Below are 24,586 nucleotides of genomic sequence, written 5' to 3'. Positions count from 1 at the left end.
AGTTTCTCTGGTAGAATTCTGGTTCAGTGTGAAGACTGACTATCCTGACATCGCACTACCTTCATTGAACATGATGATTCCTTTTGCCAGGTGTGTCAAGCTGGATTTGGCTCCCTTGTCTGCATCAGGTTTCAAAATCGATCAACCCGGAGTGTCACATTGGAGATTAAATGTGCATTATCAATCAAACAGCCAGATTTTGAGAGCACCCTGCCAGCATATTTGAAAGCTGGAGGGGAGGGGGCGGTGGGGATACACGTAAAATAGAATTGGTGGTCAACCTCCACCCCCCCGCCATAATACTGCGGTTGGATAAGGTGTCAAGCCAGTTAAGGGCCTGTTTCCACCTCAGTCGCAATAATACTTGCAGTTGGAGAAGGGGGAACAAAGGACTGAGCCCGCTCTTTCATGACCTCGAGCTAAAAGGCGAGTCGGGGTGGGAGGATGGAAGGTTGTCCTGCACCAATCAGGGCACCACTCCGCCACCAAGATGGTATCCTTTCCCCCCACCACCCCACTTTTCTGCCTACACCTTGGCTTCCAGAGCCCGACCCCCACTCCCCCTCCATTTCTAGGGTCCCCAATCCTTCCCTGACCAAAAACCCAGACTCGCCTGTTAGTCCAGTATCCATGGGTCATCTCCTCAGGCATGCTTGTAGTTCCAGCAGCAGCCACTACCAAGTTCTGGCACTGCTCGGAATACTCAGCTGCCAGCCAATTTGATTAGCCAGCAGCTCTCAAGGATGGGACTTTCTTGACAGAATCCTAGAGTTGTGCAGGAGGCCGCCATTCGGCCCATTGTGTCTGAACCGGCTCTCTGAATGAACAGCTCACCTAATGCCATTTCACAGCCTTCTCCCTGTAAGCCTGCACATTCTTCCTTTTCAGATACCAGTCTAACTCCCTTTTGAATGCCTCAACTGAACCCACCTCCACCACATTCTAAGGCAGTGCATTCCAAACTTTAACCACTGGCTGCATGAAAAAGATTTTCCTCATGTTGCTTTTACTTCTTTTGCCAATTACTTTTAAGTCTGTGCCCTCTCATTCTCGATCCTTTTACAAGTGGAAATTTAGTTTCTCCTTATGTTAATATTACTATCCTGCTATTTTGTTTTTGTTGGCACCTGGGGTCACGCCAATCCTTAAGTTTCAAAATGGGGTCATGGTGGGAAAACATTTGGGAAGCACTGGCCTGTCACAATTCCAGGGTGCATTTCCAGTATGGTGAGACATCAGCCAGCCAATAAAGATGCACCACAGCCCAGCTAATCATCTTGATTAATATGTTGTAACTCTTTTGAGTCAAACCAAATAAACTAAGTTAAGTGGACTCAATCAGCTTCCAAGAGAGAATTAATCCAGAGAGAGTAGTTGGGAAGTAACAACACATTCAATGGCCGTGTAAAAAAAAAAGGCTGGTGATGGGGCTACAATTAACGTTGGTAGAGGGGAGGGTTTCTTTTTTAAATAAGGAGAGGGGTGATGGCAGTTGTTTTGAAAGGTGGGAAGACAAAACCTGATAAGAAACTTTTACAATGTCAGCTGACATGGGAAACTTAGAGGAAAGCAGAGTGGTCAATAATTTAGAGGCAATGTGTTGAGTGACCAACATTTAGGTAATGAAAGATGATTTTGGAGTAGGCTGGAATGGGGAGAGTGGAGAGAGATGGAGGGTTTAAGAGTGAGTGGTGAGGGTAGGCAGAAGCAGCAGATGCAGTTGAATGAATGGTCTCTCAAGGAGAAAGAAATCCTGAGCTTCTCAAAATTATTGGTGGAGGTAATTCCACAGAAACCTATACTTTAAAAGAAAGAACTTCCATACATATAACACACTTCACAAGCTCAGAGTATTTCAAAGCACTCCAGAGTTAATGAAGTGTTTGTGAAGTGTGGCTACTGTTGTAATGCAAGGAAACACGGCAGCCAATTTACACAAAGCAAGGTGCCACAAATAGGAATGAGATAATTGGATAATCTGTTCTAGTGATGTTGTTGAAAGATAACTTGTTGTTCAGGGCATTGGGGGAACTTCAAGTTCTTTTTTGAAGAGGGCTGCAATATACGTTTCCTTCTAATGAGAACACAGAGATTTGGTTTCATTTTTCATCGTTTTTGACAGCAGCACTCCCTCAGCATTGTACGGAAGTGTCTGCCTGGATTAGCACCTTTAATGCAGCAAAATTTTCCAAAGTGCTTCATAGTGCTGGGGGAGGGATGGGTGACCAGGTATTGGGAAAAGCATAGTGAAGGTGACTGCAGGAGAGGTAGAAGAAATGGATTTCCAGGAAGCTTTTGAAAATAGCTAGAGATGAAGAAAGGTGAAGAGTTTTTCAAAGGAATTCCAGAGACTTTAGCATGATTGCATCAGGTTGCACCGTCAGTATTGGAGCAGAGGGAAAAGAGACACGCAGTAACCCAGAGTCAGAACAGCAGTCAATGTGAGCTACCAGAAAGACATGGACATTGCAGCAATAAGGTGCAACAAGATCACAGAAGAGGGGAGTCCAAAGTTAATGGTCATATGATGGTCACTAGTAAATCAATAAGGAATGTGGAAAAATCTTCCTTACCCCATGAGAAGTAACAATGTTGAACATGGTGTAATTGAGGTAACTATCATAGATGCATTCAAGTGGACGCTAGATACGCACATGAGGGAGAAAAGAATAGAAGAATATGCTGATAGGATTAAATGAAGTAGAGTGGGAGAAAGCTCATGTGGAGCATAAATGCCAGCATTGGCCAGCTGGGCCAAATGGCCTGATTCTGTGCTGAATGGCCTGACATTAAGAGGAGTGGGTTGTGGAGTTTCAGATGGAAAATCCAGAGGTCCAGGTCCCTCTGCAGCTGCAGAGTTTTAACTGATCTTTACTCCTCAACAGGTTCCTCCTCCCCTATCCCAGAGGTCAGCCTGACTGCCAGGAGGAGACTGTGATGCAGGCCGCAGGAGCAAGTAGATCAGGTCCATGATCCCAGGGGTCTTTGTATGAGGTTAGGGAAGCACTCCTGCCTCTCCTGGCCCACCAGCAGTGTTATAAAGATAATTACCTGCTCCGCGAAGCCATCCTCACCTCCCTTCAGCTCCGGGGCTTCCCCCAACGCCTTGGAAACCCAACCAGCCACTACTGAACCCACAAAGCTGGTTAAATCAGGTGCTGCCAGTCTCATTAAGATACTTAAATTGCCAACGAATCTCCTGGGAATAGGGCAACTGCTCACCTGTGATCAGACTTCCACTAAACCAAGTAGTGGATGAGTTAGTGTTGGGTTTGAGAATTTTAAAATTTTAACATCTGACCCCATTATGGGGGTTAAAATTTAGCCCACGTAACTGTGCTCAATTTACTTCTTGGTAAGCAACATTATGGAAGTGATTTTCTGTAATTATAAAGATGGAGGTAAACAAAACCGTAGCTAAAATGTACTAAGTGAAGAATAATGGATACCTGGCAGTGATATCAAGGCAGTAATCTAACCAAGGAGTTCAGGTGACTTTATCAGTCATGACATCATAGGCTAATAGTCTACTTTACCCAAAGATGAGATTCCAGCCTTGGACACACTTCAGGATATCCAGTTATATGGGAATGTGCAGTAAACTCCACAGGGTAGTCTTAGTTTTGAGTTTGTTCTTGCGATGTCACTAGCTCACACTGTGGCATCAATAAGGCAGGGCACTCTATGGTGTTCACGTGTGAAGACACCCACACAACTAATGACAGTGATGTAATCATGGCACGCTTAATCACAAAATAATTAACAGTTGATTGCAAAGCGAGAACTGCATTATTATAGATACTGGAAGATCTCCTGTGGAATAACTCTCAGCATGTCAGAGATTACACTGTTGCAAGGGGTGTTGGGAGCTAAGTGTATGAGTTGGGAATGCACACTGGCTGGTAAAAAGATTTGGATATTAGTTTCTGAGAGATGCATACAGAGACTGTGATTCAAGTGTTTCTAAGATTTAGAATTTAAGCCAATCAATTTTTCCTCAGATCATGATAATAGCAGGGAGCATAGTGCAAGTATGCAACATTTGAAAGGTTTGCATGATGTCATGAATCACAAGATTGAAGCTTGGGCAATTTATTGTTCGCCGAGCACAAGAGTTAGTTGCAGCTGTAAAAACACTGCCTGTCATTGTTTTTAAATGAATATACAGTAAAATCTTTATCAGGCACGCTTGGGGAATGGGTGGTGCCGGTTAATCAAAAACGCCAGTTAATGGGGAGTTACATTACTCTAGGCAGACAAATGCAGTATATCTTTGTTCAGGCACAATAACCAAAAACTGACCCAATAATTTAATAATTTCAATGTAAAATCTAGGAACAACTTAGCAGATTTACAATCTATTGTTATTATTAGCTTTTTATTTAAAGAATGCATTCTCTGAACACCGAAAGTGATCGGCTTTTAGAACAAAAATCAAGCTGTCAGAAATTCCGGCTACTAGAGAAGTAGAGTGCCGGATAACACATTTACTGTATACAATTTAGTGTCTTATGTCCAGTTGCCAGTTTTCCAGTTGAGTTTTACCAATGTTCAGAGATTCTGATAAACTCACTTAGCTACCAGTATTGTGTCACAGTTTTCCATGTGACTCCACATAATAAACCAGGAAGAGGCAATACAAAACAAGATTTATAATATGAGTCATCCGATTGGAAAAAAGGGCATGCTTTACTGACACGTGTTAGACTGATTTGACTGTACACATTCCTCTTTTACTAAAGCCCTTGATCAATTCTGTCTTCATAAACCACAACAAGGAAGCAGGAAGAGGAGTGTGCTATTCAGCCCCTTGTGCCTGATCAAGGTTGATCTGTACCTCAACTTCATTTGCCAGCCTTTTGTCCACATTCCCACAAAAATCGATCAGTCCCAGGATTGAAAAATTCAATTAACCCAGCAGCTACTTACTGCCTTTTGAGGAAAGAGAATTCTAGATTTCCACTGCCCTTTGCGTGAAAAATGACTTCCTGATTTCATTCTAATTTTAAGAGTATGCTGTCATGTTTGAGATTTCCTTAAGAGGAAATAGTTTCTCTGCATCTACCCTAGTGAATCCTTTTATTATTTTAAGTACCTCCTTTAGATCAATAGTTCTCAAACTGGGGTCCGTAGCCACTCTCCAGGGTGCCCATGAAATATGCACAGTCATTAGCAGCATATTCAACAGCCTGTAAATTAATCCATTATTGCACTGACTGCCCATCACCCACATGAGTACCTCCTCACTCGACTCACCGCACTCAGTGGATTATTCCAAATGCGCACTAATGTGCAGCTAATGACTGATGTGATCTGCATCCAATTGTCACACAATGTCTCATCAATGAGCCAATCTGAGCAGTACATTCTAACCATATGGACCAGTTTGAAAATTGTCCCGCCCTCTTTCCTGAGTGTATGTGTGGTGGCCAAAAGGAAACTTAAGAAGATTTGGCTACAGCAGCTGAAAATCTGTTTTGTTCGCGAGCATCTGAACTTTTGACAGCCAGAGTCTTTCAACCAATCTGGAGTTATACTGCAAGGTGAGAGTTTAAATTGATGTTCTGCACCTGAAGATCTTATTGTGACATAAAGCCAGCTGTTTTTGGTCAACTGTAAAAGGAAGAGCAGTTCCCCTTTTATGGGAGGCCCCAAGCCAGGACCTCACAGTATTCAGCAGCTTCGTCAGGATGACAATTTTTTTTTTATTCATTCATGGGATGTGGGCGTTGCTGGCAAGGCCAGCATTTATTGCCCATCCCTAATTGGCCTTGAGAAGGTGGTGGTGAGCTGTGGGTATGACAGTAAATTATTTTAAAATGGAAACTCCTGCTGAAACTATGGGCAGCACTGAGTCCTGTAACAAAAAACAAACAATGAACAAAAAGTAAGAGGAGAGTTACATAAAATGTGGATTTCTGGAGCTCAGTGATGGATAGCTGTAATGTTGTGTGCTTACAGGTTTTATCCAATGAAGCAATGAAACCAGCAAAACTCATGCTACAGACTACAAGACATCCGGATAGTAAAGATAAGTCAAAAGAATTATTTGAATGGCAAAAGGGATACAGTCATCAAAAAACAAAAACAAATAAAGCATTGATTCTGGAAAAGTCCCGGAAAGCATCCTTCTTAAAAGCATTTTGGATTGCTAAAAGCAACAAAGCCCATATGATCAGAGAGGAACTGATCCCTTCAACTGCTGTAAAAATTTGCAAAGTGATGGTGGGGGAAGAAGAATCACAGAAGTTGAAGGCCACCCTACTTTCTATTGACAGTTAGTAGAAGAATCAAGGAATTTTCAAGAGATATGAAATGTCAACTGATAGAAAGGCTTTATGAATATGAGCAGTTTGCAATTCGGCCAAATGAGACCGCTGACATTGATGTGCAGCACAATTATTAGCTTTAAAAGATACCCTCCTTTGTCAGGCATTACTAGAACAAGAAACAGGTGAGGAAATATTCAAGTTATTAGATAATTTCATGGAATCAGAATGACTTAAGTGATTGAAATGTGTTGCTGTTTACATAGATGGTGACAGGCAACAGGAGTGATTTTGTTGCAAGGATAAGAGCTGTAAGCCCACAAGCAATCGTGATTTTTTGTACACTGCATCATCAAGCTCTCGCTTCAAAAAGAATGAAACTTAAATTACACGCTGTGTTAAATGTAGCTGTCACAGCTGTGAATTTTGTGAAGTCCAGACCTATGAATTCACATTTATTTGTAAAACTGTGTTCATAAAAGGGTGCAGGAGATGAAACATTGTTTTACACTGAATTACGTTGGTTATCTTGCAGCAGAGTCCTAGAAAAAGTTTTTGAGCTTTATGAAGAGCCTCAAGCTTTTCTTTCTGTGCACAATCCTGCAAGTAGTTAAAAACATCTCTTACCAATTATTGAAAACTAAACTTGCTAGCCTCGTTGATATTTTAACCCTGTTAAATAGGCCTAATTTATCAATACAAGGGGGCAATGCAACCATTCCTGTAGTGAGTGACAGGGTTTCAATATTAGAAAGAAAATTGAGATTTGCAAAACTACACTGTGTAATCAAGTTTCAGATTCCTACGAGTGTTTGAGTTTCTGGAAGCAAACATAATGACAGCTGGGGTGTGTGAAAGAAGGGATCATTGCTCATCTCGCAACTTTGACAGAGCACTTCAGTGTTTATTTTGAAAACATAAGCCCAGATGAGAATGATTCGCTTAGGATCCATTTTCAACATTTGTTACGTTACCCTGTTGCTTAAGTGGAAAACCAGAAGAAGTGCAGCTGGTGGAACCGTCCTGTGACCGCTTGATGCAAATAAAGCTTCAGGAACAAAGACCTCCCTAGTTTTGGTCATCTGTTGCTGCAGAGTACTCAGAATTGGTAAAAAAAGCAATGGAAGTGTTGCTACCTTTCCCAACAAAATGCATGCGTGAAACATCATTTTCTGCTATGACAGCAATGAAGGCAAAGTACATGTCCCAACTGGAAGTGGAGAATGATTTACGACTGTCCTTATCAAACATCACACAAAGCACAGAGAGACTCGGCAGTGAGAAGCACGAACACCCATTTCACTGATACCTGTATGTAAATATCTGTTTTTTTTAAAAAAACATTGAGCACTCACAATATGAAAATGCTGCATATTAAGAGTATTACATATTATTTTAATTTAAGTGTGTGTGTCCACGGTTACTAATTCGTTTGAAAAGATGCCCTTCAGCCAAAAGGTTTGACAACCACTGGATTAGATCATTCCTTGACCTTCCAGATTCAAGGGAATACAAACCAGGTTTATAAAATAGGTCATTATAATTTAAACCTTTAAGTCCTGATATCATTTTGATGAATTTACACTGTACCCCTTCAAAGTCAATATCTCTTTCCCGAGTTCAGTGCTCAAAACTGAACGTAGTAGTCCAGTTGGGGTCTGGCCAGTTGTCTGCACAACTGAAGTATCATTTCTTTATTTTCATATTCCAACCCCTTTGAGATGAAAGCCTTTGGATTACATTTGCATCTACACACTATCTTTTATTGGTCTGCGTACAGAGGCACTGTGAGGGCCCATGTGCATTTGGGGAATAATCTATAGTTTATGTTGGGGTGATGGTTCTTTTAAGAACTAGGTTTTTCTGGAAAATGATTTCTTGTAAAAAGCAACCCGCTTCCAGTAACTGATCTTATGACTAAGCTGCCCTGGAGATAAATAATATTAAAAAAGGGTAAACAAGAAGTTAATTACAGGAGGGTGTAGATTCCAGTGTATGGGGTTCTGTTTTCAAGCAGTTTAGTTTAGAACAAGTTGGATGCAGGGAACAGCTTTTCCAAGCAGAATTAGGTTGAAATTCTGTGTGCTGGCTAAAAGAGTTTAAAACTTTTGATAAATGAATGACCCTATTAATAGTGAATTGGACTTCTGGAATAGCTAAGCTGGGAAGAGAGAGAAAAAAAATGTTCCTAGATGCAAGACTCCAGAGTTAAAGAACATTAGAAACAGGAGAGTTCTAACCCAAGGTGGCTACGTTTAAGATGCTAGCGACACCCGTTTTGAACTCGGATTCTACAACCATGGGACAGCTGGAGGAGGTTTGAAGAGATAATCTTACCGGAAGTAAGCAGAACGACCAAGAAATCTCAATCCTTATGAATCTTTAAAAGAGTACTCAGGCCAAGTGGTTAATCTTCCAATTTCTGATGAATATCTGACTTTAGTTTGTCGGAGATGCAAGTCCAATGTGTGTAGAAGGAAATTTGAGTTAGGAAGTTTGGGTTAGAGTATAAGTAACAGTGTTCATTGTTCTTTTAGTATCTTTAATGTAACTGACTATTTAAGATAGAGTGCTGTTATTAGTATTCATGTTCTTTCATTCTTGTGTGGTAAAATCATTTTGTTTTAAAACAGTGAACACTGTGGCTTTGTTCTTTCAGTAAATACCTGAGTTTTTGGATTCGCAAAAAAAAAAGTTACTGGTCTCTACCGAGATCATAACACAATTCTCAATGCTCCTCCAAAATACCTGGGCCTGGATTTTACCAGCCCTTGGACGATAGGCTAGGATGGGGGAGGCCTCGTACTGGCAGCAGAAGTGTCAGGAGGAGAACCTGTGTACCCGCTGCCATGGGGTACTCTAACCCGCAGGAATGGAGGAGGCGGGCAGCCAATTAACCTAATTAATAGGTCAATTAGAGACCACTTCCCGTCGCTGCAGCAATTTGACCAGCATTATGACGGCCCCCCCCACCGCTGTGTGGGGAGACTGCCAGGTAACCCTTGATGGCCTCCCAGTGGGTCCCCAGGGAGCAGTGGGACCTTTCTTAATGGATGCTCCAAGGCCCACGGAGGGGCCCACGGTGGCAATGACCATTCTTGTGGCTCCGATGCCACCACTGGATGGTTCACCCAATTGCTGGAACTTGTCTGCCTGGCCGCGGGACATTAAATTACACAAGCTTACTCAGCCTTCCAAGGGGCCTCCCCCCTGCAGCCTCGGCACTGGCCACCTCTACTAGTCGCTCTGCCATCTGCCAATGTTTTCCCCACACATTTAATCAGTCTATGCACCTTTAAAAGCTCTTGCTCCCATATACACAACCTATTAGCCCCCCCTAACTTGGTGTCATCTACAATCTTGGATATGCAACTCTATTATTTTACCCACATCTGAAAAGCTGAGTTCGCGAAAGGCCCAAAAGTGCATTGAAGCTCATTCCAAAATCCTAATTGTTTATGACTTATCATGATAGGTACCCTTCAGCTAGGAGTTTCTAGATGATAAAATATTGCAATTATTAAAACCTTCTATGTCAGTTTTATATTTTAAAGCGATTCTTAATTTCAAGACAGCAGCTACCAGTTGTGGAGGCATGGATAAGGTTAACTACAGTTTTTAGGAAGCAAGTCATTCAGTTCCCTGTCACAAATGTTAAGTGTGATAGCAAATTCCAGCCCTCGTCACAGCCTGACCCTTGGGTGCACCAGCTGCAAAGCATGTTTTCAGCAGGCACAACTATATATGGAACCTACTCCTTGTGGTCTCAAGAGGACATCACCCAAGGGGAGGCAAAAATGGCAGGGTGTTGACAGAAGAAAAGAACTTGTGTCAGTGATTGTAGGGAGCATCTCACTACTGAATGAAGGCTAACAACGCCTGTGGTGCACAGAAATCTGTAAAGCTTACTTATTTGCCTTTCATTAGAAACGTAGTGTGCTGCAGTTCTGATACCCTTCTCCAATTTTAGTGCATTTAATAAAAACAATGACAAGTGCAATTATCAGTCCTATAGCTTTTGCCTGAAAGAAAAAAAGTGTTCCCTTTAAAATCTAAAAAGATCTCCAGTAACTTCAAGGCTGAAAGAACAAAACAGCAGGTAGGGAACTGGGTGGATTGCAACACTGGCCAGACAGAAATTATCAACCTTTCCCCATGCTGACACCTGTTAAAGATTCACTCTGAAATTACATTCCCCAATTTGAATTAAATTCTCTGTCGGCATGAATCCACTAAACAACCCTTTACGACTCACTAAAACACAAAACCTAGCAGCAGAACGCTGCAAAAGAAAACACACCATGGTGTCCCTTATGCAATGCCTAAACATAGCTTGTGGGGCCCAGAGCAAGACTCTTACTCCTCTTGGCCAATAAAGAAATGTTAAAAAATGGAACTGTTTAGGGCCTCTTCACTTCTCTGGAGGGTCCCAATTCTCTCCAGTGTGATGGGAAAGCCACTCAGTTAAAATTGCAATCAAAACTTGATGCCATAATCAGAACCCCATTTTGAACTTAAAAGAGGACACTCCTGGCTATAGGTAGATTGCATTGAGCATTCGTTCAAAAGCCTATACAAAAATCACATCATCGGGATCTGCATGGCTTGACAGGTTAGTAGCCCCACCCCCCCCAACAGCAATTTTTCCAAAAAGGTGGTACGGTTAAAAACAGTCACTTGGTTTAATTACAGTTAATTTATTTTTTCAAGTTTCTAAGTTTAAACAACATTGTTCTCACATTACTCATTTACAACCTGCAGCCTGGCATTTTGCAAATTTCCTAATAAGGACAGCCATTGCTTCACATCATAAGGATTGTTCACATGATTGTGCCTTATCACCATCACCACCCCACCCCCACTCTGTTACTGCTACTGGCCTTTTCCCTGTCGCAGTGCAATTTCCCAGTACGCAAGAGAAGAGATATCCTGCAGGCACTGCTGAATACAAAAACGTATTTACATGTAGGACTGGTCATGAGTTGACTATCTCATGTGTTTTCACACGTGTAACTGTGTCCTGAAGGATATTCCGTTTCTGCCATCTGTATTTGATTCAGATGGGGATTTTTTTTTTATATAAATGCTTTAATCATTTTGCTCTTTCTGCGAGAATAGACTCCTCACTGAGTCCAAGAGAAGTGTGCGCAATAGCAGCTCATTCCAAAAGCAATTTTATTTCAGGGCTAGAGAACAGATCAAGGAAGAACTGCTGCTGGCTGGCTGTGCTCCATAGGGAGGCCTGGGAGAAACTAGGGAGGAGCTGGAGGTTGTGAAGAAATCATGGTCAATATGAGTAGGGAATCGGTTTCTTCCTGGAACTTGGGGTTGTGAAAGGAAGCAGAGGAAAGTCTTTTCAGCACTAAATGGGAAGGCTGCATTTTTTTTTAACAATTATAAAGCATCAGCTAAAGAGAGTTAAGCTATATCCTTGCATGTTTTAATAAAATTTGATATATGAAATGAGTTTAATTATAAAATAACTAATTTCTTTTTAAAACACTTAGTTTATCAGCACTAGCGCCTGTACTTTGAGGATATAGCACACGAGAGTAAGGTTAATGCAGTGAAAACTTCAGGAATACAAAATTTATTCCATGAGTGGAAGCGACCTAGCTCACGAGCACCTTAGGATACAGTATACCATTTACATCATGAATGTGATCAAGTTTTGTGCCATGCTATTTTGAGACTTTTTTAAAAAATTATTTGTTTGGAGGATTTGAGTACCCAGCGTATTCTCAAATTCTGTGGGAGGGGCCATTCTAAAATGTTGCCAAATAACTTAATTTTAACCATTTAAAAAACCGATTACACAATTACTGGATTCTGGCTATGCACTGGCATCAGCAAAGGTCTGGTGTTAGTTCTGTCAGATAACTGGAGCAGGAAGAATCCAAAATCAAATTTAATTCACATTGGAGCCAAGTTGAGTGGGAGGGCAGTGGATGAGAGAATTCATGGGATATTGTACTGCATGTGCCAAAGTTAGATTCACAGAAGGGAAAACTGCTGCAGCAAAACAGAACAGGAACAACCCAAAACAAACTTTCAATAAGTATATTTTGTCGGCATTTAAAAAGTATTTCTTTACTGCAGGATTTCATATTAATTTGCTCCCCACTTCAGATGACCTCAGATTCACCAAATAACTAAATGTTAAATTTCAGTAACTAAGCCCAACAAATGAGTAAAAATATTAAATGCAGCATCCACCCCAACTACACAAAAACCAAATACATTTTTTTCCTGTTTGTTGTACATCTAAACACCTGAGAGACCCCACCTTGGACTCACAATGTCACACAGGTGCAATTTTTTCAAAATTCTTGTCAATTGATTCTCTAGAAAGTGATGGATTCCACTGTTAATCATAATACACCCATCGGCTGGCTATGACAGAATGGGAAATTTTTATGTATTAAATATTTATTTTTAATGATAGACAGCTACTCATAAATCATTGCCTTTTTCCAATTAAGGAAAGAATGTATACTCAGGACCAGCTTGAGCAGATAAATCAATCTGCACGCCTACTGAAATTCTAGACAACATCGAGCATCCAGAACTTAAGTATTAGCACTTCACTATTAATACTAACTAAAGAAGCTTCCCCTCTAGCAACAGGCATTGATCAATTCACATAATAGGAGGGTGTGACCATTTCTCACCACCCTGAGCTTATATTGCTAAAACTGGCTCCCTTTTCCCAATGACAGGATCATAGGCACACATCTTCAATGGTTTACTATATCGATATCAGGACAGGAGATGGAAGAGATGCAGACACTAGGAGCTGTCTGACTGTTATCACTCTCCTGTGATCCAAACAAAACAGATGCCAATATAAAATGGTTTAAAATTAATTGTGTATGATAACACTGTTGCCTATCAGTGACTTGAAAGAAACTGAGCAAGTGAAGCCACTTCATAGGAGAAACTGTTCCAGGATAGTAAAGAATAAACGAGGTATATTTAAAGAGCTTTGAAATACACATTTCACTCTAAGTGTTCCTATGCTTCACTGTTAAAACCCAGACATTTAACATCTTCCTATGTAAACTCATTAGTTTCTTCAAGATCCTGCTCCAATTGGTTTTAATTGCATAAACAGACTTGTGGAATCATGCATTTAGTGTAGTGGATCATGATTCAGTCAAAGCTATCAGAAGGAACTAGAATAGTTCCTGATTCAATGCAAAGTAGAGATATATAGGACTGTGGTTGGGAAATAATGATAAATGGTAAGACTGGATGTTGAAACAAGATCTGGAAGACAGAGTTGGATGGGCTAAAAGGCTGTTATAGTCGGATTACAGGAAACTGGGATTATACGAGAGGCCATTCTGTCCAACTAAGGTCACTGTTGCTGGGTCAAAATCTTGGAACTCCCTTCCTAACAGCAGTGTGGGTGTACCTATGCCACATGGACTGCAGCGGTTCAAGAAGGCAACTCACCTCCACCTCCTCAAGGGCAACTAGGGATGGGCAATAAATAATGGCCCAGCCAGCAAAGCCCACATCCCATGAATGAATACAAACAAAGTTCTGTGCCAATTAGAAACATAAAAAGCAACTAACCGTTAAATACATTGGGACCAACAATTTCTACAGTAATTGGTTAAAGTCACAAAAATATAGGTTACCAGAGAAAAAGTGATCATCACAATTGTGGTAAAAGCCCTTCTAGTGATAAAACACAAACACCAATTTTAAACACTTGCACCCTGTAATACTGCTGTTACACAACATGATGCAGCCCTCGGTGCAATTTATACAGCAGCAAACAATCAAGTGGTAGAGGAAATAGCTAATGATTCACATTTCCAGATGGGGAAAGAAAACAGGACTCCCATCTGAGGAGCTGCAGCCTTATCAGAAGAGCTGCAAGTATAATCCTACTCTTAGTCTGTTCAAATCCAACACACATTCACACTGCCTCATGCAATTCACCAATAGTAATAATTTTTCCAAATGGTTAGTTTGTAATGCAACAGTGTTGTGTGCACAATACTTACAAATGGCTATTATTAATTTGAAAAAGTGATCCATGGAAAAATGGAACATCAGGAAAAAGAAGTTGATCGTCACCAAACATACACATAAGATGACGCAGATCCATTCTTGTAAGCGTTTACCTGAGAACAAAGGGGGAAAATAGGTTATTTTTCGAAATTACAGTAGGTGAAACAATTAAAACTTGTCAAGCTAGTCAGATTCTCTTCATTACATTATAGCAGTTTCCTTCATTAATAGATGGTTTTATTTTTACATTAGACATTTGACTTTAAATGATGATTTGACCCTCCCTGAATTGTTTCTTTATTATACTAGGATTTTAATTAAATTTGAAATCAAGCAAGGCAATTCTTTAAGCAACCTAAAAATACATTTCCAAAGACAATCAACAGATATTTGAAGAAATCAAATATAAAACTGCGATAAAAGCAAAATACTGCGATTGCTGGAAATCTGAAACAAAAACAGAAACAGAAAATGCTGGAAAAACTCAGCAGGTCTGACAGCATCTGTGGAGAGAGAAACAGAGTTAACATTTCGAGTCCGTATGACCCTTCTTCAGAGCTAAATTTATTATATATCAAAACTCTGCTGTCCCTGCAGTTTCTGGACCAATTGTTTCCACGTATCGCATAGCTAGCCTTCTCCCAGAGTCACTCCATTTAGTTTTTTTAAAATAGGTTTACGGATCAAAAAAAAAGCACAGAAGTCAGACCCTGTTTTCATTTTGTTTTACCAGCTTTACTGCTTTTCTTGTTGGTACAAAAACTGTAGAACTTTTCCACAATCTTTTGAGTTAAGGCAGGGGAGCAAAAACATTGTTTTCGTATTAGTGATTCCAGCTCTTAAACTGGGCTGGTTGAACACAATGGATTTTTTCCCCCACTTTTCTGGTTACCAACCTAGTGTTTTTGTTTGGAGTAGGCTTGAACACAGCAGGCAAACTGCAGATAGCCAGGCTTATTTTACCTTTAAAAAAATAGTACTTTCACCCTCACATTGTGCTTTTTGTGCGCAATCACTGATTGAGAAGCAAGGCATCCCATACCTGCTCCCATACCTCCACCAACACCACTCCTTTCAGGCAATAGGAAACTCGAAACGATGGCCTAGGATAACTAATTGACCATTTTTTTCTACCATGGATTGCCTTGACAGCACTCAATGCCTCCTGTTGAAGCCACCATGAATCACAGGTGCAAATGCCCTGACGTAATCAGGCTTAAAAGGGAAATACAAAGCAAAGTCACTGACAAACCAAGTCAGGCTGGTTCATATTAGGACAGAAGAAGAGGCATTTATTGTTTAAAGCTACTAAACCAGGCCTAGCCCTGTTAAGCTCTTCAATTAATTAACTGGGCTCTTCAAACTTAAGCTTTTTCGCACTTTTTCAATTTCTTTAAGCACAAGAAACTGCTTACACAGAAATGGCACAAAACTGTTAGAAATTATACAGGAATTAACCCAAAAGCTGTGTAAATAAAATGTCACCTAGGGATGCACAGCATAGCCTTGATTTATCAACTGTCTCAGGTGAAATTTAACAGAACTAACAGACTCCAAGTTAAAGACTTACAACCAAAGGATTAAAGACCAATCCAGTACACCTATTTCTGGGAACCTGAACGCTGAAACGAGGTTGCCAGCGATTTCTTTCCGATAATTAACCTTTCCATGGAGAGGGGGAGCAGCAGAAAGGGAATCCTGGCCCAACATATCCTTCACTCTACCATTACCATCAAGCCAGGGGACCAACCCTGATTCAATGAGAAGTGTAGAACAGCATGCCAAGAGCATCACTAGGCAAACCTAAAAATAAGGTGCCAACCCAGTGAAGTTACAGCACAGAACTACATGCATGTTAAAACAGTGGAAGCAGCATGCTACAGACAGAGCTAACCATCCCACAACCCATGGATCCAAACAAAGCTCCGCATTTCTGCCACAATGCCATAACTGGTGGTAGAAAATTAAACCATTGATAGGATGAGGTGGCAACTCCATGAACATCCTCATCCCCAATGAGAGAGCCCAGCACGCGGGTGCAGAAGATAAGATTGATGCATTTGCAACCAGCTTCATCTAGAAGTGCTGAGTGACTGATCCATCTTGGCCTATTCCTAAAGTCCCACCATCACAGATGTCAACTTCAGCCATTTCAATTCACTCCACACACTATTAAGAAATAGCTGAACGCACTAGAGGGACATACAGCAAAAGCTACAGGGTCCCACAACATCCCAGTTGTAGTGCTGAAAACTTGTGCTCCAGAACTAACCGTACCTCCAAGTTCTTCCAGTACAGCTACAATACTGGCATCTACTCAACAAAGTGGAAAATTGCACAGGTACATCCTGTCCATAAAAAGCAGGCCATATCCAATCAAGTCAAATACTGCCTCATCAGTATACTCTCAAATCAGCAAAGTGATGGGAGCTGTCATCATCTGCGCTATTAAGCACTAACAACAACTTAAGTCAACAATAACCTGCTCACTGATGTTCAGTTTGGGTTCTGCCAAGGCCATTCAGCTTCTGACATTATTACAACTTGGTGCAAACATGGACAATAGAGTTGAAATTCAAAGATGAGATGAGAATGACAAACCTTGACATCAAGGCAGCATTTGACCAAGTGTAGCATCATGGAAACTTAGTAAAATTTAAGTCAATGTGAATCAGGGGAAAACTCTCCACTGGTTGGAGCCATACTTTGCAAAGGAAGATGGTTGTGTTTGTTTGAGGTTAATTATCTCAGCCTCAGGATGTCACTGCAAGAGTTTCTCAAGGCAGTGGCCCATGCCCCAACCATCTTCAGGTGCTTCATCAATGATCTGCGGTAGGTCAGAGGCTGGGTATTGTGTGGCAAGTGACTCATCATCTGACTCCCTAAAAGCTTTCCACCATCCACAAGGTACAAGTCAGGAATGTTATGGAATACTCCCCACTCACCTGAATGAGTGCAACTCAAACAACACTCAAGAAACTCGAGACACTTTTCTTTTCAGGTCAAAGCAGCCTGCTGGATTGTGACTGGAGTCAATGGGAATCGGGGGGAACTCTCCACTGGTTGGAGTCATACCTAGCACAAAGGAAGATGGTTGTGGTTGTTGGAAGTCAATTATCTCAGCTCTAGGACATCACTGCAGGAGTTCCTCAGGGTAGTGTCCTCGGCCCAACCATCTTCAGCTGCTTCATCAATGACCTTCCTTCCATCATAAGGTTAAAAGTGGGGATGTTCATGATGATTTCACAATGTTCAGCACAATTCACTACTCCTCAGATACTGAAGCAGTCCATATCCAAATGCAGCAAGACCTGGATAATACCCAGGCTTGGGCTGACAAGTGGCAAGTAACATTCGCGCCACACAAGTGTCAGGCAATGACCATCTCCAACAAGAGAGAATCCAACCATCGCCCCTTGATGTTCAATGGCGTTACCATCGCTGAATCCTACATTATCAATATCCTAGAGGTTACCATTGACCAGAAACTGAACTGGATTAGCCATATAAATACTGTGGCTACGAAAGCAGGTCAGAGGCTAGGAATCGTGTGACGAGTAACTCACCACCTGACTCCCCAAAGCCTGTCCACCATCTACAAGGCACAAGTCAGGAGTGTGATGGAATACACCCCACTTGCCTGGATGAGTGCAGCTCCCACAACACTGAAGAAGCTAGACACCGTCCAGGGCAAAGCAGCCCACTTGATTGGCACCACATCCACAAACATTCACTCCCTCCACCACTGATGCACAGTAGCAGCAATGTGTACCATCTACAAGATGCACTGCAGGAACTCACCGAGGCCCCTTAGGCAGCACCTTCCAAACCCATGACCACTACCACCTACAAGGGCAGCAGATAAGTGGGAACACCACCAGCTAGAAGTTCCCCTCCAAGTCACTCACCATCCTGACTTGGAAATATATCGCCGTTCCTTCACTGTCGCTGAGTCAAAATCCTGGAACTCCCTTAACAGCACTGTGGGTGTACCTACACCACATGGACTGCAGCGGTTCAAGAAGGCAGCTCACCACTACCTTCTCAAGGGCAAGTAGGGATGGGCAATAAATGCTGGCCTAGCCAGTGAAGCTCACATCCCATGAATTAAAAAAAAACACCCATCCACCACTTAAACATTCACTCCCTCCCCCACTGATGCACTATGGCTGTAGTGTGTGCCATTTACAAGAATAACTGCAGTAATTCACCAAGGTTTCTTTGATAGCAACTCCCAAACTCACAGCATAACTACATCAAGAATGACAAGGGTAGCAAGAGCATGGGACCTTGGCCAACTCCAAGTCAAACACCATGCTGATTTAGGAATATATTAAAGTTCCTTCTTTATTACGGAGTCAAAATCCGAGAAACCCCTAAATAACAGCACCATGTGGGAATAGCTTCACCACTTGGACTTTCGCAGTTCAAGAATATGGTTCACCACCACCTTCCCAAGGGTAATTAGGGCTGGGCAGCGTCATCCACACCCTGTGGATGAATTAAAAAGAAAGTTGGCAAAGGTCAATTTTGCAACCTGAACTGTTCAAAAACTTAAACAGAAAAGGGTGGTGTATGCCGCAGTTATACTGTGAAGGCTACTCATGCTGATAAACTACAAATTTACAAAGGACCAGATCACTTAGGTGAGAGCATACAATTTTTGAAATTAGTGTTACGATCTCTGTAAAGGCTGATAACTTTTAAAATGAGATTCAAACTTCCAGTTAATAGCTGAAAGAATGACACGGCGAGGTTTCCCATTTTATAACTTTTCCTGTAGCAAATGACTAAAAGCACTACTGACTAAACACAATTTTCTTTTTGTAGGCAACTTATACTTCAAACTACAGAGAACATCCCCCTTTAACACTTATTGCACATCACACACCACAGAATTACAGTCCTTATAGCAAGCAGTACACAGTTGCTCTCAGCTTCCATTCAGTTTCCATATCCTCATTTTGCCGAGTAGTAACTTCAAGTCACCGTCTCCAGGCTTTCCTCAGTTTTCAAAGAGTCTCTTAAACCCACCACCAGCTTGTTCCGATGATTCCTCTTCCCCCTGTCCAGGCCAGGACAAATCGCCTGGAACCCTTAGATGGGCTGCAGGATGCGTCTCTTTGGCTGGAAATTGTCTCCCTCCCACATCTGGCTGTTGTAGCTCACAAAACCAAGTAACCTTTTCTCCTTGCTGACCACACAGAATTCTGATGTCTGTCCATGATATTCATCGATTTGTGGGAAAACCTGTTACCAGATCTCAAATTGGCTTCCTCAGCCTTCTTCCCCATGGCAATGTGAAACACATTAACCTTGCATCCAGACAGAATTGCTAATTACCTATCCTTGATCCCAACTCCCTTTCATCTTAAAAATAAACAGACAGTTGACAGTGCAACTGTTTACAACCTGATACTAACAGCAGCTTTCTGGGATATAAACAAAGATGCTGGAAAAACCTAGTAGGTCTGGCAGCATCTGTGGAGAGAGAAACAGAGTTAACGTTTCTGAAGAAGAATCATGCGGGCTCGAAACGTTAACTCTCTCTGTCCACAGATGCTGCCAGACCTGCTGAGTTTCTCCAGCAATTTTGTTTTTATTTCAGATTTCCAACAGCCACAGTATTTTGCTTACACCTTTCTGGGACTTTGGGAGACTCAAGAGTCTACTCATTGTAAACTCAGAGACTGTTGCCATTGCCTCCAAGCGTAATTGCATCATCTTCTCAGTAAAACAATCTAAATCTGCCTCTGACCTCCAACAATCAAACCACCCATGCTGATTGTAATGCAGATTGCAGAACAGCTCACATGACCCCCTAAATTTATTCTAAGTTTAAAGCTACAGTTCCAAAATATATTATAAACCTCACAATTGTAACGTTAGCCGAAGAAACAATGCTGTAGATAAATCCAAATTCAACTGGAAAGCAGTTGATGAAATGCAATTTTTCTGTCTCTTGTGGACTTTTTTTGGACCATTTTCTTTTATTGTTACTTTTCCTGTGTAGCTGACAGTTCCTGGTGGATGCCATAATGCCACAAGGTAGAATTGGATATATACAACTCTCACAAACAATTCTCAAACTCCAGAGAAATAAGCGCCAAATTGCTTGCAGCTCCATGAAAAAAAACTAATTTTAAAAAGATGTTACCCAGCAAATCCTTATAGGTTTTCTTAGAAGCTGCACTCAACATACAGCTTTCAACAGTACAGCTCTTCACTTTCAAGAATGACATAAATTAACTGAATCAGAAATATGAAGTAAGAGTCTGCAAAACTTATATTTTGCAACAGGAAGATGTGGATCTCAGGCAAGGGTACTTTTAAATATCTATTTGAATTTCAGACGTTAAATACAACAGAATTTTGGATTGTTAACATCCTCATTGTCTCAGCTAGCTGGCTCCAGTGAAGAATGAGGCTCCAATGCAAGTTGCCCATCAATCTATAGTTAAGCTGTTACCTTCAAAATGGAATGCTCTCTTCTGCAGCTCCATCTACTCAGACCTAATCATGGAATGATTCAATTAATACAGGTTAGTAACTACTCAGATCCAAATAGGTCGAATTTAGATTCCTGTGCCAACGTATTAATTTAAGAAGTTCTCTCTGCGCAGTTCCATTTTCACACAGGTTTCTGCCATAAAGAGGAAACAAGTTAAAATCCACCAGTTCACCTGGCCAACCTGCAGCCTCCAGGATATAATTTTCATCTGCTCCACAGAATGCTAGCAACGACAGCCACCCAAGCTGACAGGATCTTTCTGAGCATATGCTGTGTCAGGTCCCTGTGACGTCATAAAAACCTGACTACCTTATTTACCAGGAGGCTTGAATTGGGAATGGCAGTCAATTCCTTTAGATCATGGCACTACACATAGCCAAGACACACTCAACAGAAATGGACTAAAAATTAGTATCAACTGGCTAATTATTGACAGATTGTTTATATTCTGCATAAATTCAACCAAAGATTTGTACAGCGTGATGAGAAAATATTTTACTGAAAACAATGTACTTTCCTCTAAGGAGTTACAACACCCATTATGAGTTTATTACTAGTACAGTATATATTATTCAACAGTAATTTGAAGAAATGATGCTATAGTAAAACAATATCCATCAGGTTATGCTAATTATGAATAATGTCACCAACTGATATTATATTCTCATATCCCCTTCTATTTGCCTTGGAAAATATGATGCACTTTACTCTTACATACACCTTACTCTTCTGTAGACTCAGCATCTGTTTATGTTCAGAGTGTAGTGTGAATCAACCCTCGCCTGGAGAGTCAGCTGGGACTAGTGCCTGCATGAAACATTAATGAGGGGAAAAAGGAGGAGATATGGTGCCCAATGTTTACAGCATCTTGCAGTGCAGCAAGAAAAGCAAATTTGAGAAACTTCTATGCCATATGAACTTAAAATGGTTTGATGTGCCACCCATACATGAGGTCATAGAAATCTTCCCGAAAGGCCTTGCACACTTTGGCATAAATTTTGTGCTGAAAATAACAGTGAGGCCATCAGCACCCACCCTAACTGAGCAAACTAGACAGCAAATTCCGGCCACCACACATGTACAGTTAAATGCAGATATTAGGGAAGTTGCTATCTGAGTTCCCCTGCGCCTCCAAAAGCTTTGCTATGCCAGTTCCTTGTCACACAATATTCACAAATATGCAATGACTTGAAGTTTAACTACTTAACCTTTGGATACCCATTAAAGTTAGGACTTGCCCATTCAAGAGTAAGTGAATTTTTAAATAGTATGTTAAGTCTTAATTACTGTCAAACAATCTTTATGGCGCTAAGAATTTATTATTTTACAAGGGTGGATTTTATGTTGAAGATATTCTACATGCACTTGCTGGTTTAGACTCTACAGGGGGAAAATTCAATCAGGTCCAGTATAGGGATCACAATGTGCGATTGCCCCGCAGTAGGTTTCTCTGAGGCAGACAACATACTTTGCGCTGTCTGTTCATCAACGTGATTAGTATGTGCAGCCCAGTGCAAATTCACTGCTGACTGGCTGCATGCTCAGAAGGAAGCCCAGCAGTGTATGTGTGGCTAGCACTACATACAGTTAGCCTGCATTTCTTAAAAGCAGCCTGTCCCTCTTGAAGAGAAATACACTCAGGCTACAGCGGCTGCCAGAACTGTATCAGGACGGTTTTGGTGGAAGAAAGGGACTAGTGATGGGGCTGCAGAACAGAGAGAGGGCTCCCAATTCCTAGGATGCATGTTGGAGGCCTTAGTGATTGAGGCTAAAAAGGAGAGAGATGGATGTTTCCCTGGAAGGTCTGGGGGCCCTCAAAGCACATCCTGCAGTGGCCAGGAAGTTCAATAGCTGGGGTCTGACTCCAAAAACCTGGCTGCAGTGCTGGATAAAGTTCAATGACCTCACAAGTGGCCAAGGTCAATCAACACATCTTCAAATGACACCTCTCACCACAACACCAACCTTTCATGCTTCTCAATGCACCACAGCCCCATCACTCACCTGTCTCAGTCAGGACGCATGTCTAACATTCAGATGTTCAATTTCACCCTCACACACTTACCAACACTGCCAGCCTCATAAGCACCTCTCCCAGCTTCCACATACCTCCAGCTATTCAGCTGTGGCAGTCTCATCAAACGCATTGCAATGCACTCACTGACATTCTTCCTTCCCTCTTGCAGAACAAGATCACTCATAAACAGAGTGCAGGAGTGATCTGACAGGGGACAGGCACACCTATATCTCCTGAGCCCTTTGGAGGAAGCAACGCTCCACATCATGAAGCCAGATGTGACCGGGGTAATTATATCTGACATCCTGAACATTCAGGATAATATGTTCCTGCCTTACAATCCCTTCTCAAATCCCACTTCACCCTCATCTTGCTATCTGACATGAAGTGAAAACTGCAAATTGTGAGACCATGGACCTCTTGCTCTCCGCCCTGCCCCTTTCCTTCCGTATTTTTGCTTTCAAGATACCCAAGATTTGCAGCCTAGCCAGCCAGTGCAGCCACAGTATGAAGGATGAGTGCAATAACAAAACTCTCTGGCTGCAGCAGTCCTCAGCAGAGGACTACTAACATTATATCATTGTTTTTAAAGGAAGGGAGGGATAAGCCAAATAAGTACAGGCCTGTCAGCCTACCTGGTGGTAGGCAAATTATTCAAAAAAATTTTGAGGATCAGTACAAATAGTCATTTAGAAAGGAAGGTCATGTCTAACTAACTCGATTGAATTTTTTTTTGAAGTAGTAACAAGTATGGTCAATGAAGATAGCATGTTTGACACAGTTTATATGGATTTTAGTACAACTTTTGACAAGGTCCCACATGGCAGGCTGATCTGAAATGTAAAAGCCCGTGAGGTCCAAGAGAAAGTGGCAAGTTGGATCCAAAAATTGGCTCAGTGTCAGGAAACAAAGGGTTGAGGAAGAGAGGGACCTGCTTCCCTAATGGAAGGAGGGCAGGCAGGTTAAGATAATTAAGCCGAAGCATAAAACATAACAGCGGGGAGGTAATGCCAGAACGATATAAAACACTATTCAGGCCACACCTGGAGTAATGCATACAGTTCTAGTCACTGGATTACAGGAAGGATGTGATTGCACTCGAGAGGGTACAGAGGAGGTTTACCAGAATGTTGCCAGGAATGGAGATTTTTAGTTGCGAGGAAAGGTTAGATAGGCTGCGGTGATTTCCTTTGAAACAGACGAGGCTGAGGGGATTTTTAATTAAGGTGTAAAAAATTATGAGGGGCCTAGATAGAGTGGATAGGAAGGATTTATTTCCCTTAGCAGAGAGGTGAATAACCAAACAGCAGAGATTTAAAGCCATTGGTTGAAGGATTAGAAGAGAGTTAAGGAGAATGTTTTCACCCAGAGGGTGGTGAGGGTTTGGAACTCACTGTCTGGTATCGATAGAAACCCTCATCACATTGAAAAAAATACTTGGATGTGCACTTGAAGCATAATAACTTATAAGGCTATGGACCAAGAACTGGAAAGTGGAATTAGGCTGGAAAACTTTTTTCCAGCCAACGAGGATACGATGGATTGAATGGCCTCCCTCTATGCTGTACATTTTCTATGTTTCCAAGTACTGTCACTGATCTGACATTTGTAGCATTACAATGCATGTACCTTAGAGGGTGGTATAGATTCAGGACCAACATGTGGTAATCACCTTGCATGAGTGGGCTCATGGATAAGTACAAGCCATTGGATCCTCAATGTCAGGAGGAAAGACCTTTGACAGTTTAGCGGGTGCACTGCTGA

The 24,586-nt window shown here is 41.6% G+C and overlaps 1 protein-coding gene across 2 annotated transcripts in view; it reads right to left on the bottom strand.

Annotated features, from left to right (window-relative positions):
• peds1a (plasmanylethanolamine desaturase 1a) overlaps positions 1-24,586 on the bottom strand; it is a 123,050-nt gene that overhangs the window by 77,246 nt on the left and 21,218 nt on the right. Inside the window, exon 2 of one of the 2 annotated variants that reach the window (XM_078544316.1) lies at positions 14,288-14,407. The exons of the other annotated variant lie outside the window; for it this stretch is intronic. Within the exon in view, the coding sequence (XP_078400442.1) occupies positions 14,288-14,407 (120 nt within the window). The remainder of the gene's footprint in view (positions 1-14,287; positions 14,408-24,586) is intronic. 2 annotated transcript variants of the gene reach the window in all.

Source organism: Cetorhinus maximus, chromosome 6 (genome assembly GCF_964194155.1).
Source record: "Cetorhinus maximus chromosome 6, sCetMax3.hap1.1, whole genome shotgun sequence".
Taxonomy (NCBI): Eukaryota; Metazoa; Chordata; class Chondrichthyes; order Lamniformes; family Cetorhinidae; genus Cetorhinus; species Cetorhinus maximus.
Note: the sequence above shows the minus strand (reverse complement) of the source record. Positions and strands in the feature narration are given on the sequence as shown.